General features: G+C 34.1%; 2 protein-coding genes across 3 annotated transcripts; both read left to right on the top strand.

Moving 5' to 3' along the window:
* The first annotated feature begins 203 nt into the window (after positions 1 to 203).
* On the top strand, positions 204 to 7,537 carry LOC130581170 (spondin-2-like). 2 transcript variants are annotated; one of them, XM_057379128.1, is made up of 7 exons: positions 204 to 787; positions 1,448 to 1,455; positions 1,580 to 1,805; positions 2,153 to 2,376; positions 2,644 to 2,835; positions 3,827 to 4,001; positions 6,036 to 7,537. In XM_057379128.1, the coding sequence occupies exons 1-7, from the start codon at positions 628 to 630 to the stop codon at positions 6,212 to 6,214; spliced, it is 1,164 nt and encodes a 387-aa protein (XP_057235111.1). In that variant the 5' UTR covers positions 204 to 627; the 3' UTR covers positions 6,215 to 7,537. The 2 variants fall into 2 exon arrangements, with proteins under 2 accessions (XP_057235111.1, XP_057235110.1); XM_057379127.1 differs by lacking the exon at positions 1,448 to 1,455 and having other exon boundaries at positions 738 to 794; positions 6,036 to 7,536.
* Positions 7,538 to 9,814: 2,277 nt separating this feature from the next.
* LOC130581172 (transmembrane emp24 domain-containing protein 11-like) lies at positions 9,815 to 14,527 on the top strand. Its single transcript, XM_057379129.1, is given in 7 exon segments — positions 9,815 to 9,895; positions 9,897 to 9,956; positions 9,958 to 10,141; positions 11,012 to 11,112; positions 11,861 to 11,986; positions 13,388 to 13,534; positions 14,378 to 14,527. Coding segments are annotated over 7 exon segments (849 nt in total).
* The last annotated feature ends 2,260 nt before the right edge of the window (positions 14,528 to 16,787 follow it).

The following is a 16,787-nucleotide window of genomic DNA, read 5'->3' as shown; positions in this document are numbered from 1 at the left end:
ATTTAACTGTAATAATGAGATTTTTATTTGRGGTTTTTTACTCTGAAGACAGCTAAGAAAAATCTCTGAGCTTCCCAAAACCACTCTTTCCAAAGAAACCACAATGTTACAGAGCCCTTTCATCATCCAGCATACAGTACTGTACAACACAAAAATATACACTGTACTACTTTAAATTAATTCATATTTGCAGGAGACACAGTCTGTGTGAGTCTGTTCAATTAGGAAATGTAACTTTTTTTTCCTCTTGACATTTTTAGCTGCCTCACCCCTTTTATTTGAACACATACATATGGTGTGTGAGAGTGAGCAAGCTCTCTGTAAATGTTTGGAAGGAGCATCTGTCAGACAATAAAACTTACAAGAAAACATGTTTCTCATTTAAAGAGTATTCACTAGAACTATTTCAGTGTTGGAATCAGTTCATTTGTATAGCTTGGAGGCATTAATAAGAGCAGAGAACTGTAAAGGCACCAGAAAACTCAAACTGTTACTAAGAATTCAAGGTATTTTTAAAAAGGATTTTGTCTTTTCGGCATCTCAGTCTTCTGATAAGGAGCCCGAACCAGCTGACAGACCGGAAACCTCTGCTAGTCCATCCAAAGGGATTGCAAACAAGAAGATGGCATGATTTTTGCAAACCTGGAAAGTCTAAAGATTGCAATAATTGTTGGACCAAAGAGACCCTCTTCAGGCATAAATAGCAAGACTCCTACTGTCTTCTCTTGCAGATCAACTCAGCTGCCAGCAAAAGCAGGTGCTCTCCCCCTACCAGTGCTCCAGAGGAATATTTAGTGAGTATTCATGGCTATTTTTACAAACTAATATATTATTAGTGATTTACTGAAGTTTGTATAGTTTTCTCAAAGGACAAAAWCATTTAAAAATCAGTTTTTCAGGCTATTATTTTAAACAATTGGTGGAGTTCAACAGTCTGATGCAATTACCACGTTAATTTAAAAACAAAATTTGTACAACCTATGACAGTAAGTAAACCAAAAAATATTGTTTTTKAAAAACTGTGCCGTTTAAACCATCTAAAGGAATTGCAATGTTTTTAATTCACATTATGACAGCAAAGTAATTTATATAAATATGAAATGTATTTGACTTTAAATGTTATGCTATAAAACAGSCTTTGTAGAACACAAATTTAAAATAAATCATTTCTTTTGGCAAAGTAACCTGCAATTTAATCTTTAGAAGAATAAATATACCACTAATGTTTTCCACAGAAACAGTTGCTACTCTAATTAAATCAAGATGTGACTCTAATCAGATTTCAAAAGAAAATCAGAAACAGATTTTTCTCTGAGGTAGWACTATGGACAAGGATAAGATATTTTCATTTTCATTTTCATTAGAAACACTTGTCCCAGTATTTGTATTATATAGCATGGAAATAACAAATCTGAAAGCATTAMAGTAATGTTTTCAGAAGCATAACAATTTTTAGTTTTTCAGGTATCTGCTCTCTCTTTGGTTATAACTTAGGCTACATTTTATTAGGTAATTGCTATTAATTTTTGAGTTTAGAGTGACTAATATGGCTAACTTTTTTTTTCTTTTTGTGTGGAAGGGAATGGAAAACCTGATGTTTTTCGACTATTCCTGTAAAGTTATCTGGACATTACTTGTAACAATATTGGGCTATGCCAGCAGCCTGCCTGTGGGGGATGATTCTCTTTGCACAGCAGAGGAACTTGCTAAGTACAGGATAATCTTCATAGGGAAATGGAGTCAAACTGCATTCCCTAAGCAGTATCCACTCTATAGGCCCCCAGCACAGTGGTCATCCTTGCTAGGTAAGTGGAGTATGCATAGTTTTAAGAGAAGATAAGTCTMTTGACCTCTGTGATCTTTTATTCTTAATAGTTACTAAGATAATTAATGTGAAAAAAAAAAGCCCAAGTTATTAAGAGTTAAATGTAGATATTGAGGTATCCACGTTTTCARAAATGTACAAATGTTTTCAATTGACTTCTGTTTTCAATTGGCCGCAGCTGAAACAAACAGCAATAAGCCAAATGTTTTAGTGTTCACTCAATTTTATACACATTTTTTTAAACCTCAGAAATAAAACAGAGAAAATGAAGAAATAGGGACATGCTAAACCGGACTTTTATGTCATGCCATGTATTCACTCAAATAGGTGTTACTCATAGTTCTGACTACAGCATGTGGAAAAAAAATGAATATGCCAGCAATGGTGTACGTGATTTTGCTGAAAAGGGTGAAGCATGGGTATTAATGAAAGAAATAGAAGAAGCTGGAGAGAAAATTCAGAGTGTACATGGAATCTTCTCTGCTCCTGCAATTACCAGTGGTACAGGACAAACCTCTACTGAGTTAGAAGTGCATCCAAGACATCCCTTAGTAAGTAAATGTACATATTCATTTTGAAAGTTTATTTTATGTCACCAGCAACCAAATTAAATATTTGAATTCTCACTTCTAGGAGCAATATAATGAAATAGAGTTACTAAAAAGCATGTCACATTKCAGGGAGCACTGTACAGCTTCTATAAAGTAGAAGAGCATAATGACATTATTTCAGGAACTTTGAGTTAAAATTACTATAAGCAGGACTGAAGGWTTCCAAAGCAAGTGATGCAATCCTGATGGATCATTTTGTTTCATTAGGTTTCATTTGTTGTACGAATTGTTCCGAGCCCCGACTGGTTTGTGGGCATTGACAGCCTAAATCTCTGTGATGGAGACCACTGGATGGATGAAGTAACAGTAGATCTATTTCCRTATGATGCTGGAACTGATAGTGGATTCACATTTTCCTCCCCAAACTTTGCCACTATTCCACAGGACACAGTTAAAGAGGTAGGTGCACATACATAGTTTAGCACTTCATACTGATAGGTTTTGAGTCTTCCCTTTAAAATATAACTATTCTATAATTGTGAAACTGATTTCCTGTTTGAGAGTGCTGCTGTTTATACATGGATTTATTATGCAGCTGATAAACCTGTTGCATTTGTTTATCTTCTGTATCTTTGAAATTTACTGGGTAAATGTAAATGGTTCATGAAAACTTGTCTCTACACTTCAATTATTTTCTGGAAAAGCAGAAATCCTTTAGATGCTAATTAACGATTCTTAAAGCATCAGGAAAATGAAAATACTCACCAAAGTCCTGACATCACCAGATGTGTATCTAACCAGGAAAATTCTTAGCAGTGAATACTGAAGAAAGGAGGARTTTTCAGTTGAAAGTGCTGCTGAAACCTGAAACTGTAACATTTGAGGGAAAGGACCTAAAGAGGAGAACCTCACTGCTTTCAGTCTCTGACCCTCTTTAGATCCTCTCCATGCCTCATACCTTGCTTTTGCCATTTMAGAGTGGTGGCAAAAGAAGGATTTTGATTCAAAATATTTGAATACTGTAAGCATTCAGTTGATCTTTTCTTAAAGGTCAGTTTTTCTAGCAACAAATACTGTGCTAATGAGTGATGAGGAAGGGAACAGAGAAGCTGGAAAACAACACCTTTGGCCTCTCATATCAATATGACAGCTGCCATAGCATACCTAATATTATTGCTTAATACTCGTGTATTTTTTTAGTAATAACATCCAGTTCTTTCTGTCAAATCGTTTAATACATTACTGTGTTTTCAGTACCTCCCACCACAGACCTGTATCCAGTCAAGTATCCTGCATATAAATTCTGGGACTACCAGCATAGTTATGTGAACTGAGGTTCATAGAAACTGGTCATATGCCAATTATTTGCCAAAAAAAGTAGTAGAATGATTTACAAACATGGTTTTACAGTTATCTTCTTAGTTTCTTTATTCCCTTTTTTATTTCACAGATCACTTGCTCCTCTCCAAGTCACCCAGCAAACTCATTTTATTATCCCAAACTCAAAATTTTGCCACCAATTGCTCAAGTAAAAATGGTGAAAACAAAGAAAAAACAGCTGGGTCTTTCTGCACCTTTTATTAATCTTCCAGCTAAAAGCAATGAAATAATAGACTCTGTCTCAGGTAAGTGATTAGTAAGTTGATGTTCTCAATTCTGTWATTTCCATTCACTCAGAAATATGTGGAAATCTGGCAGATGATGTGGCTGAAACAGGTGATCAAGCAGAATATACTCCTATCTACATAGGAAGAGTTCCAGRCTCACAAATGGGAAATAAAACAAGCCAGTTGACATAAAAGAGAATTCCTGAAAGAATAAGTAAGGAATTGCATATTTGAGCTATGGTTCAAAGGATTGGGTTATGTCCACAGTAAGAGCTACCCAAGCCTTTGTATCAGTGTAGATCAGTGAATTTTATGAGAAACAAATGACACTTGATCAGAATCAGAGTTCTCAAACTCTTTGAAACTTTGAAGTAAATATTCATCCTTAAGGTTTTACATGATAATGAAGCCAAGAACTTTATTGTTGTCTCTTTCTGGGTCAGACTTTGGCAGTTCTGTGCAATAAAAGATTATRTCATTCAATTGATTTGGACATATTTTTAATAGAAACATAAATCCTGACAACAAAAATAAAGTTCTTTCTCATTTTTATTTTCTCAAAAAGATTAGCTAATAATCTTGAATATGTAGGAAGACATGCAAACTACTGACTCAAGTCAATCATAAGGGTGATTTTCAAATCTCTGGATTAACAAATACATAACTAACACAGTATTTGTTCCAAGGGAGCAATGAATTCCCAAAAGAGTTGCCATGTTCCCAGAGCTTCTCCAGAATGCCTGAAGATTACATCTCCAGCACTGTGCAGGTCACCCCACAACCACTAAAATAAARCACATTCTCTACACTATTAATAGATTATTTATATTTTAATAAATGTATGTATCAACTCATAGTGTTTTAATGTATTTCCTTTAGAAAACAAGACAGATTCCAAGTGAGTGTTACCCTTTATGTCTTTCCCACAACATTTGAAAGGAACATTTGGCCCTCTTCAGGGTATAAATTTAAAACAATGCATTTAAAGTATGATATTTMAAAAATAATTTTTAATCACAAGTCCTCACTTTATTGTATATTAACCAGTAAATCAGTCTTTTAAAAAACTTATTTTATAACCAACAGGGCAGATTTAATTACCAGAGGTCAAGCTGTGTCTCTCATTCCCTTTAAAAACATAGGAATGAGTGATGACAACAGAAGTGGTGAGTTCACTGTAATACCAGAAATTTATACCAGGTGTCACACATTCAGTGTGGTATTTAAAGATGCCACAGTTTTACCCACAAATGCTGTAACAGGCCGTTTTGATGCAATTTCCTGTGAAAAGTAGTATTTTAATTTTGCCTGCTAAGGAATACTTACCACCTTTTTGTGATATATATTTTAGGTAGAAGCATATACTATGGATAGTACTTTGGAGTTTCTAACTTCTTGTCTTGCAGCAAATAAAAACGATATTGAAAATCCTTTCAGCATTAGAAATTTTCTAGTGACAGAATATCCTTACTGGCAAAGGGAAGAGTAATGTATGCACCAAAAAAAAGAAAGATGATTTAATGATAAAATATGGAATTTTCTATATTTCTGAGGCAAATTGGAACAAAAATAAAATGGAATCTGATATGAACAACTATAGGAACAATAGCAAAGAAATATAAGGATACCTAAATAAGCCAGAGAAAAGCTTTAATAAGTTTTTTAGTAATCCATAAAAAGGAAGATGAGTTATAAAAATTGACAGTAAACATTTTTTAATTCAATCTTTTGAGTGCAATCATTTTAAGCATAGTTTTCTTTTATAGGAATTCTGTATTTTCATTCAAGAGATAATATACTTCAGTACTGACATAATAGCTCAGACAGGCTGTAGACTGCAATAGCAATAATACCAGAGTCGATGAGTTTAGGAGCTGAAACCAGGCTTTTTTTTTTACATTTATGAGACAACATATGGATTTTATTAATATCACATATATTTTGTATAAGAAAAGATGCTGTTTGATGATCCTTCCTGAATGCTTTTCCAACTGTGTATTTGCCTTAAGTASAATTTCATGTAAAGTTACCTTTTCGCTGTGTGTATTGCAGAAACACCTCTGGACTGTGAGGTTTCACAATGGTCKTCCTGGGGTCTCTGCAGAGGGGTTTGCAGACAAACAGGGACCAAGATCAGAACTCGTTTTGTACTTCTTCAGCCTGCCAATAATGGAATGCCTTGTCCAAATCTGGATGAAGAAACAGGRTGTGAACCAGAAAATTGTGTCTGAAATAAAGATAATAATTAAGATAATTTAAGTAGGATAAGTTTAAATCTAAACTACATGTCAATCAATGTTTTTTATCATTTTGATATGCTGCACTATTTTGCTGAAARGCTGTATTAGAGTGGTTTTGAAAGTTTTTATTAAATAGCAAGGTTTTGGGGGGTTAAATTCCTAAGGTTTASTATGACAATCAGTACTGAATCATTTACAGACCAAAAACCCCCGAATAAATCCTTCCTCTAAACACACTTTAAGTTCTTGGAGTACCCTCTAGTGGCAGAAAAGAAGACATTTGGAAAGATTGTACTTCACATTTTTACTTCACACTAAAAACCTTYCAATCGCAAAATCTAAACTAATAACCTTAAGTATTGTAATTTGTGTATCTGCAGCTATTTATACCTAGAAAATAGTTTTYCCTCTAAATTATGTTTTTATAATTTATTGGCATTTTTGTCGTCTTTCTAAACTTGCTTAACATGTATTTCTTCAAAAATTACTTATGTATGTCAGAGTGACCAGATGTTTGCAGTGTGGTTAAGGCAATAATGGAACTGAGTAAACTCATCTTGAGACTTATGAATATCTGAAAATGTCTTTTTTGTTTTGTTTTGTTTTGTTTTGTTTTTTTTCTCAAAAGTGAGAATAACTGCCATGAGAACACTTGGCCAACAAAATTACTAGGAAAATAAAATCAGAAGTGTGGATACTAGTAAAAAATCTCTGAGCTGAATTAAAAGTGTTAGTTGAGATTCAAAAACTGATTGTTGGTGTGTGTCCCTCACAAAACAACTATGTCAAATTTAGTGCTGTTGACCATAATATAAATTATATCATTAACCTTACATATGCAGTAAATTTGTCCAGGTTTCTTTATATGTGTTTGCTGCCATTTGTATATGTATTATCTAAATTAAGGTATGCACAACAATAACAAACACATCAGAAACTGTTTTTGACTGCAAGTAATGTTATAAAATTAATGCAACATATGGCTTATGAAGAGTTGTGGCTAYCAATCATGAAAAGAATTTTGGAATAAAACTTATTCAATAGAATAAGTTTAAAGTCAGCTCACAAAACTTTTACAGCACATTGAAATTTTACAAATATATAGCACAGCTATTGAACAGGAGAGTAAATTTGATTAGGTTCTTTTTGGAATATGGCAAACACAAGGAAATTTCTCATGTCCTAAAAGGAGCACACTGTATTCTCCACAGAGGTGAAACATTTAAACATTTCTCTATATTTTTTTCCAGGAGATAAATCTTGCAAAGACCCAAATAAATTTGGAACTTGTCAGACTAGACTTCACTGGTCCTGAAAATGCTGATAAACATACAATTGTTGGAGTTGAGTGTAGGAATTTCTGCACTTAGCTCCTTCTTCAGATACCCACTGTTGTCTGTTGTTCAAAATTGTTTCACTCCTGTGTGAAACACACCTGTTTTGTGGTTTTTTGTTTTTTTTTTCAATTCCCTGTTTCCACTCTACAGGGAGAATAGTATTACTAAACTATTTTGGGTTTAGTTAATCATCAATATTTTTCTTTCTCATTTTTATATTAGTTTTAACAGTTCTGTGTTTTCTTGTGCACTTATTTATTACATGTTTATACATTTATCATCATATCAGAAAACATAAGCATATATTGAAATATATATCTAAATATTCTCAGAGGATAGTTCAGATTGTTGAGTGATAAATCAAGCTCAATAAAGTTTTTGGGCAGATATCAGATGCAATTCTAAATTCYGCCTTAGGAAAAACAAAAGATACACAAGATATTCTCAGAGGTACAGTCCTGGAAGTTCACTAAACACTACAGTTTTGCTTCTTCGCATGCCCAGAACAAATAAAGGGCCAGGCCCAGTAAAAAACATCTGCATTTACAATTGTATACATGATCTGAATCTCGGATTCCAGTCCCACAAGATACAGTTTGACTGGAGGAGTCCCACTGTTCCCTCAAGCTCCTGGAGCCAGAAGTTTTTCAAAGGACACTGAAAGAGAAAGGATGAGGTAAGGAGGTGAAATAGAAAGGGAAGTGAATGTGTAACAGGCCAACACACTTCAGAAAACCCCAGTCAGTGATATATAACTTTGCTATTTTAGAGTGTTTACATATATGAATATTCACTGCAGCTTCCTTCAAAAAGAGAAGTTTCCTATCCAGCCAGTTACCTGGATATGGGATTTTTTTTTAAGCTGTAACTTCAGGAGACCTCAGTAAATACGATCTTCTTWAAGGATGCCCCTGTGGCTGTAAGTAGTTTGGCCATAAACACAATTCCAGGTATTCCCTTTGCAAACCACAGGGATGGAGACATTACTTGACAAGACTGAGGATACAGTGAGTGAAACACACTCTAGTGATGGAGCACAGTTCTTACAATATTTGATTAAACTGATGAGGTACATGATCTCTGTRCAGATATTGCTAGGACTTTATAGCTTCTARTTTAAAYAGTCTTGGAATYSTCTTTAAAATTTTGGGACYGGGAAGAAACACGGAGAAGCTCTTCCTCKCTTTTCCCTCRTATCTTGTGTTACAGATGGTTGGCATCCAAGATGCTGTGGTCCTAAATACATGAGGTTTAGGGAGGGAAAAAGGCAAATTAATTCCTGCGTTAAACTAATCTCAGAAAGCACTTTGGGAGKAAGCTTGAGATGGATTTGTAAAGATAATTTATTTCAAGAATATTTTATAGAAAGAATCAACTTYGATGCCTTGGCAGATATTCTTGCAGAATGGAAGACACAATTAATAGTAAAGTGTAGCAGCAAAAAAGTCAGGTTACAGGAACTGAAGATGAGYTGCTGTCCACTCCTCTTGATACTACAAAAATATGTGTTCTCATGCAATTGGGATGACATGAATTTTATGAGGAAAAATGCGTCCTCCCAACTGGAAATAATCYCATTGGTGGGTCCTCCCTGCTGGAAAATGACCACATATTCTCTGACATTGAGGCCAACCTTTCAGACCCACTGATCTCAGTTCATAGGACAAGGAACATTTGAGTGACAAATAAACTTGTCATCAGACCTATGCACTAGTCTAAATTAGCACAAAAGACAAAAATAAAATCCTCAATCATCATTTGATTTACACTATCATTATCTTCAGAGAATATTASGCAGTATTTGAGAAACAGACATATTCAAAAATCTTATTCTGAAAGTGTTAATGTTGTTATTTTTCCCCTGCAGTATCATATTCATTAATGTTTCAGATAATTTCATTGTTCAGGTTCCTTTGGCTTCTTTATAGCTCTTCTTTTATGTAGTGCCTGTGGGTTTTATACARCTGCACACATTTGTACAATGATTTAGGATGGAAATTAAAGGATTTCTTAAAAAAAGACAAGTGAAGCTCTGGAATAATCACCCAGAATAAATGGGAAATAACAACTTCATTTAAGTTGAAAATTGAGCAGTTTATGCAAAGAGATAGCCAAAGTAGTTGCCTACAGTAATCTAGGGAACTGATCTCAAGCACCTGAGAGGCTTTTTTAGTTTCATGCTCTTTTAAGTATATAAAATTAATTCAAATCTAGATGCTGGGAAAGAAGAAAGCCTTTAAAAGGTGTCATTTCCATGTTATCTCACTCTCCAGAACATGTTGTAGTTATTTATAAATGTGTAACCACCAGCTGCCTTTTCTCACAGTTTTTTTCCCTCTCTCAAAAATACACTGATAAGCAGCAAACAAGGAACAACCACAGCACTACAGGCTACAATTTGTATGTAACTATTTATCTTCAAAAGCAGTACAGCAGGGACATACAAAAACCATGAAAAGCAAATTTATAGGAATTCTTATGAACTTTTGGRTTTCTTTTTCCCTTGCTTTGTACTTTCACATGGGAGAAAGAGAAGAGAAATGCATAATTGAAGATCTTCCCAGCGACACCTTGGTAGTTGGTAGGTACCTGTGAATGCTATATAATGATCTAACCTATGCAATAACAAAGATAAGTTGAAATATAACAGGAGATTCTGTGATTGATGAGTATGGTAAATAAAAATAAAGAAAAGGGCACATTGAAAGTAACTTTCCGCAGTAGGGATTAGGTGTAAAGTCCTCAAACATTGTGTATATCCATCAAACAAAGAATTGCAGGTTTTTGGAGCATGCTACTGACTAAACAAAGAAAAAGAATGGTTTTTAATTCTACAGYTGTGGAACTGCTGTTTCCATGTGTGCTTCTGCACATTCTGACTGATGTACTCATTCATACCAGAATTTCTGTAACATGGTTTTCCCCCTATGAATGGGAGAGTTACTTTTTTGATAAATGCTGGTCTGAAAAGAGACAATTCAAGATGTACTAAAGTTTCAGTTCACCTCTGATATCAGAAGCAAATTAAATTAATCTACAAGACAGTAAATGTAAGATTTCAAGGGGATAGTAAAAAATAAATCAGATTTTTTTAAAAAAGAAATAATATGGTAAGTATGAAAGACAATCCATAAAATGTGATTTCAGTACAGCACATTGTGCTTTTGGAGGTCCCTGTGTGCCTTCTAAGGGCTGATCTTTCCAGAGCATTAGGATTAATCAGAAAGTTTTTCTTGTTATTTAACCATTTTTTGTAGTACTTCAGGACATGTTCTGGTGTAGTAAAAATTTATTGCATTAAAAGTGCCTCTGAGCAACTTTATTCATGAATACATGAAATACACATATAATTTTTAATGATTTATCTTTATATTTTTCCCAAAAAAGTGATGAAGATGTTTAATGTTAAGCTATGTTTTATTGAACAGATTTGTCTATGTTTTTTATTCAGGGAATTACAAAGTACAACGCTGGGATATACATAAACATGACTTTCTTGAATCTGCTCCTGGTTTGGGAATGTTTGTGACTGTCACAACTCCTTCTGGTGAGGTAAATATGCTTTGTGAATAATTCTGTAGGATTCATGTCTTGACTTCTRGCACTGGCAGTCAGTACTATCTAAAAATAAAAGATGCTTCTGGGGATAAAGTAAATCTACAGTCTACCAGCTAGCTCAGTATTTTGATGCTGGAAGATGTAAGAACCCTGTGATTTCTAACAAAGTAAACAGAAATTATGGTTTTTGATAATGATGTGTATGGACAATTTTTGCATTTGGGAAAGAGTGTCATTAAAAAGATAACTGACAACTGAGAAAACAAGTTAAATTAAAAAGAAAAAAGAAAATTCACTGATGAAGTGAAATGGTACACAATGTACTTGAGCAGCAGAGAGGAAGGCTGATGATAAACAAAACTCAAAGTCAAGGTCACCATGAGGCTGAACGTAGCCCCCATGCAGAGCAGATGCCTGYATGGCCATGAGGTCCTGAGCTTTTCCAGCAATGGACAATTTATTTCTCTGCCTAGACAAGATCTCAGTTTTCAAACTTCCTTGCATGTTTTAGAGAGCACTGGCCTTTGTACATTACAAAATTCTATTTGTAATGTTAACATTTTAATGTTCTCTGTGGGCTAAAATTGTCTACTTTTTACTAAATCAATTCTGCAACTTGGACAAATTTAATGATATCAGAAGCTTAATTGATTCCTTTTTGCATCCAGTTCACAGTACTGTTTTTTAAWTTTTTTATTGGTAGTTATAAATTATAAACCCAATGTATATATTTAAATTGCAGGTACTATTGTCAAAACTGTATGGGCCACAAGGTACATTTTCTTTTACATCCTATCTCTCTGGGGAGCACATCATCTGTTTCCAGTCTAACTCCACAAGATTTGCAGTAATTGCAGGAAGTAAACTGGTAGGTGTATTTCCTAAATAGTCTTTGTTGTAACAGTATAAATTGTTTACAAACAGCAGAGATTACAAACTGGATTAGAACCTGGTCTAACTTCTAGCAGATAATTCAACATTTTTAGTGATTAAAGAAGACAAACACCAAATTATGTAGATGAAGAGATAAAAAGACTGTTCTCATATTTACAGTCAGCATTCTAGAGGCAAGACTAAGGATAGAGAGATTTAATGCTTGTATTGTGTTTTGAATGTGAAAGATTCAGATCAGTAAAAAAACCAAATTTGGATCAAAAAGACATATGTAAGATTGACTAACATAAGAACTTGTCATAAAGGTATTCCATGTCTTTGCTAACTTAGATTGAATTCCTAACGAAAAATTAACACTTTAGTTTTTGAAAGATATTCAAATGTAGAGTATGTCAGCATACTCGTCATTGTCTCCTACCAGTAAAGTTGGTTATAATGCACATTTGGGGAAAAGAAAAAAAAAAAACCCATCAGAGGTGATATCATGGCTCTACCAATTGATTGGTAGAGCAAAAAAAAATCACAAATATTGTTTTGAAATTTTTTATCTATTTGCTGCTTCCCAAAACCATGAGGGAATTACTCTCTAGTTTGGATTTTTTTTTCTCAGTTGACTGCAAAAGAGTTAAATCACCAGCTAAATACMAACATCTTCTAAATGTGTTAAGGTAGGCTAAATCTCATCCTAGCTGTGCACTTTGTAAACATGTAGATGACACAGAAATAACAGGACTAGAGTAGGATTATTATACTGGAATAATGAGGTGTTCTTAYAGACTGATTGATAGAAATTAATGGAAATTTAATCATATACATTGCAAAAGCATTTAGGTCTAATCATAAAAAAAATGTGTGGAGTTTATCATCTAGGGAGGTAAGAGGGATACAGTGTTGGTTGGTCACAATTAACTATCCACCATGAATGTGATTCTGAGGATATGAAGGTRATTTTTATCTGGTATAGATGGAGGWGYATYAACATYRATTTATACAATAATGTGAAGAAAACAGTTATGTGAGTGAATCTAGAAACATATTTATGAAAAGCTTTCAGCAGTACTATTAAAGAATKTAATTTCTGTAATATTGGAATGAAATGTGAAATATAATGAGCAGTCCTTATTTTTTAACTATTTTGGACAAAGAAAACATTTTAATGGTGGTTGAATTAATAGTAGCATAAAATAATACCCTAACATTAGTGAAGATTGTAAATTTGTAGAACTAATTTAAAAATAAAATTAAGAAACMCTTCAAATTTTCCMCCAGATTCTAATTTTAGGTGGGATTTTTACAAGCAATTAAAACTATTTTCCTGCAATGACCTTAAGGGGAAATTATCCATTGTTTAAATAACATGTTTTTCTGTTTGCAGCGTTTCCACTTGGACATTAGAGTTGGGGAACATTTTTTGGATGAATCTGCTATTGAARCCAAAGACAAAATGAATGAAGTTAATGTCAGACTAGAACATCTAATTGAGCAAATTCATCACGTAACCAAAGAACAAGACTATGAAAGAGTATGTATGACCCCTAAAGAAAATGCTAAAATTATTGTGCATAGGCTTATTATTGATAAACTATTATGAGGTTTATCCAATCGCAGTGTTCTTTTTAGCTAACTCATAAAAATCTATAGATATTTAACCAAAATAGTCTCTATTACCTTGCAAAATGTCTTTAAGCAGTAACATAAAATGAATTAATCACTGTGAACTCATGCTTATAGCAACAGGTGTTCTTTTACTGCATCAGGTGTTATTTTATGTCAGAATTTTCCAGATAGAGTTTTCTTGGTCAGAGTCAGCCACAGCAGCTGAGCAGGTGGCAGGTACCATTGTGAGTGATGCTGTTTCCATGCTGCTCTGTGTACATAAACTTTTATTGAGTGGGGAAGGAAATGACTGAATTTATATTAATATATACCCATGAAGTTAGAACTAAATCCCTCCTTCAAACAAGCGTACACTCAGTCAACTTTTCTGTATGCACGCAGATAGACTGTGTTTGAAATATATCAACTAGTTACCTAAAAACAGGAATTCAACTGCAAAAGGGCTCTTGATAGCAATATGGAAATGACTGTAACCCTAAACAGGTTAAAATCTGTACTAATGGGACATATTCAGCACAATATATTTGTGAACAAGGGAAGCTCTGTTTGCTTTTCTGCTTCAGGATGCAGTGTGTCTGCTTCTCAGTTTTGATTTGTTAGGATATCTACCATAAGTACAGACCTTYATTTTTATCCACATGGAAAAAGTTTTTTATTTACCATTACACAGAAGGGGGATGCCTTTCTAGTTGCCATGAAACACACAGATCCCAAAAGGTAATAATTATGYTTTTCCTTTATTGTCTAGGAGCGTGAAGAAAAATTTCGGAAGACAAGTGAAGAAACCAACAGCAATATTTTGTGGTGGGCTACAGTACAAACACTAATCCTCATCTCTGTTGGAATYTGGCAAATCAAATCTCTCAGAGATTTCTTTATATCCAAGAAGCTTGTTTAAGTCCTATAAAGTCAATGCACAGATTCAAAAATTGCACACCCTGTAACACTGAACATCCAAAGAAACYCTGCACCTATGAGAAAATTGCTTGTATAGAACTCTCAAGCTTCTCTCATTTTCTGCTCTGATCCTAGCTCTAGTTTCTCCACCTATGTCACAACCTCTGGCATCCCCTTCACTCCTTGAATCTCATCTTTTATCAGTTTTTTCCCCCCTCTACAGATTTAAAGCTACATATAAAAGAAGGATTCAGGGACAAAGGCAGCATTTAAGTTCAGGACCCATGAAGGACCTTTATTTTAGGTTAAATCTGAAATAGAAATCGAAAATGAAGTTTCGTAAGATTTTAAATTTCTTCATATGCTTAGTGATCTTATTTGGCACTACCCTGAACAGTTCATCACTTCAGACTGACTAGGATTCAGACAGTAAACAGAGAAATAATTACATCCCCTGTGGTGCTTAATTGGGTGAGAGAGTCTTGAACTCAATCTATATATGTGTAACACCTAAATATAATTGTGACTGTGTATGTAAAATATTCAAATTTTGAACTGATCAGCAGTGGCAGCAATTACCATGGAACAGAGAAACCCAGACAAGCAATTTGGAATTGTACTTACCTTTTACTTCCAGAAAAGCCCTAAACATTAGGCTRTAGAACTGATGATGATCAGATGCCTCTCACAGTTCTTTATGTAAATTATAGTCTTTATGAAGTATGCCAAAGTAACCCAAATGACAGGATTTTTTTTAAACAATGCCCATTTTATTTTAATTGATTTCTGCACTAAATGTTYCTGTGTAGAGAATTTTTATTATTTTAATTCTAAATGCAACTTCAATACGACTGCCTATGGAACTTTCCAGTTTTTGACTTAATTTTCCATTTCGCTTATTGCAGCTTGGTTGCATATATCTTTATGCCTTAATTTAGCTAGTTTATGTATAACTAGCAGTTTAACTACAGTATCATACAATGACAAGTCAAAGGCTGTGGTTAAAATTCCAGATAATTAGCTTGACAAAGCAGCAGTAGTATAAGCAGTTGGAGGTGGTTACATATAAAAATATGAAACTCTAAATTTCTAGAGCACTGTGATAGCAGAATATTGCTGTTTGTTTCATACAAACTTATCTTTTGTACACATTCATACTTATCTTTTCAGACTATTTCCCAGTTTAAAAGGTAGTGAAGGCTGAAATAACTGTAGACCAACTATTGTTTTAAAGGCACTGCTTTCTTTCTTTTTTTCTGTCTGCCCACCTGTTATTTTCATTAGCAAGGAAATGACACCTGCCCTTTAAGTCCACTTACACTTCCAGTATGGGAATTAAAATACAGCTGGGAGGATGTGAGAATCAATAAAATSGATACAATATAGAGACAAAAAGCAATGTTCCAGGGACCAAATCAATCAAAATAAAATCTCATAAAGTTACTCACTGTGGTGTGTCCTATATTTAAAAACTCTGATACTTTAGAGTTGCCMCTTGGAATGACCAGCAAATAAGTGTTATTAAATTTACTTTTATAGGCCACTCACTCACAACATGTCTTGTAATAACATCTTTGGTGGTGGGTAATAAGGAAATACGTGTTAAAACCATATGGTATATGAAGTCCAAGAAAGAAGTTAATAAAGTGTTGTGACAAAGTTGTGGTTCAGACTTTAGCTGATGTCTAGTATGAGGCTCCTAACCACATCCAGTGATAAACATAATTCATTTTACTTACAGTACCCTTCAGCTGGTGATCGAGGACAAGCAACATTTCAGAATTTATGAAAGTGCTGATCATGTTTCATCATATTAATTAGGCCTATACTCAAACAGCACTGAAACTTGGGAACCTTGAATATAACTTGAGATAATTCATTCTATAGTACTAATGGTAATAATAACAGTAACAGTAGTAATAATATCTTTGATGAGATGTTTTCAGGTCTCCTTCAAGATTTTTAATTAACTCTACAAAGCAGAAGCTGAATCACAGCTCTTTTGGGGAGCACTTTGGGGGCAGAAGCCCTTGTGAGGTTAAAATCTTCCTCTGCAGTTTGTGGGTCTGTCATAGCCAGAGCTGCAGCCTACACTGCAACTACGTCTGTAAGGGACTTTTTCCCTAAAATTTTCATCTAGGGGAACTAGCCAGAAATGAGGTGGTTTTTTGTTGTTGTTTTTTTTTTGTCTAAGAAATGAACATCAAAAATCTCCTTGTTTGCTCTTTTGCTACAACAGAAGATACCATAGTAAACCAGTG

Source organism: Malurus melanocephalus, unplaced genomic scaffold (genome assembly GCF_030028575.1).
Source record: "Malurus melanocephalus ecotype Western Australia unplaced genomic scaffold, MMel_1.1 scaffold_389, whole genome shotgun sequence".
In the NCBI taxonomy this organism is placed as follows: Eukaryota; Metazoa; Chordata; class Aves; order Passeriformes; family Maluridae; genus Malurus; species Malurus melanocephalus.
Note: the sequence above shows the minus strand (reverse complement) of the source record. Positions and strands in the feature narration are given on the sequence as shown.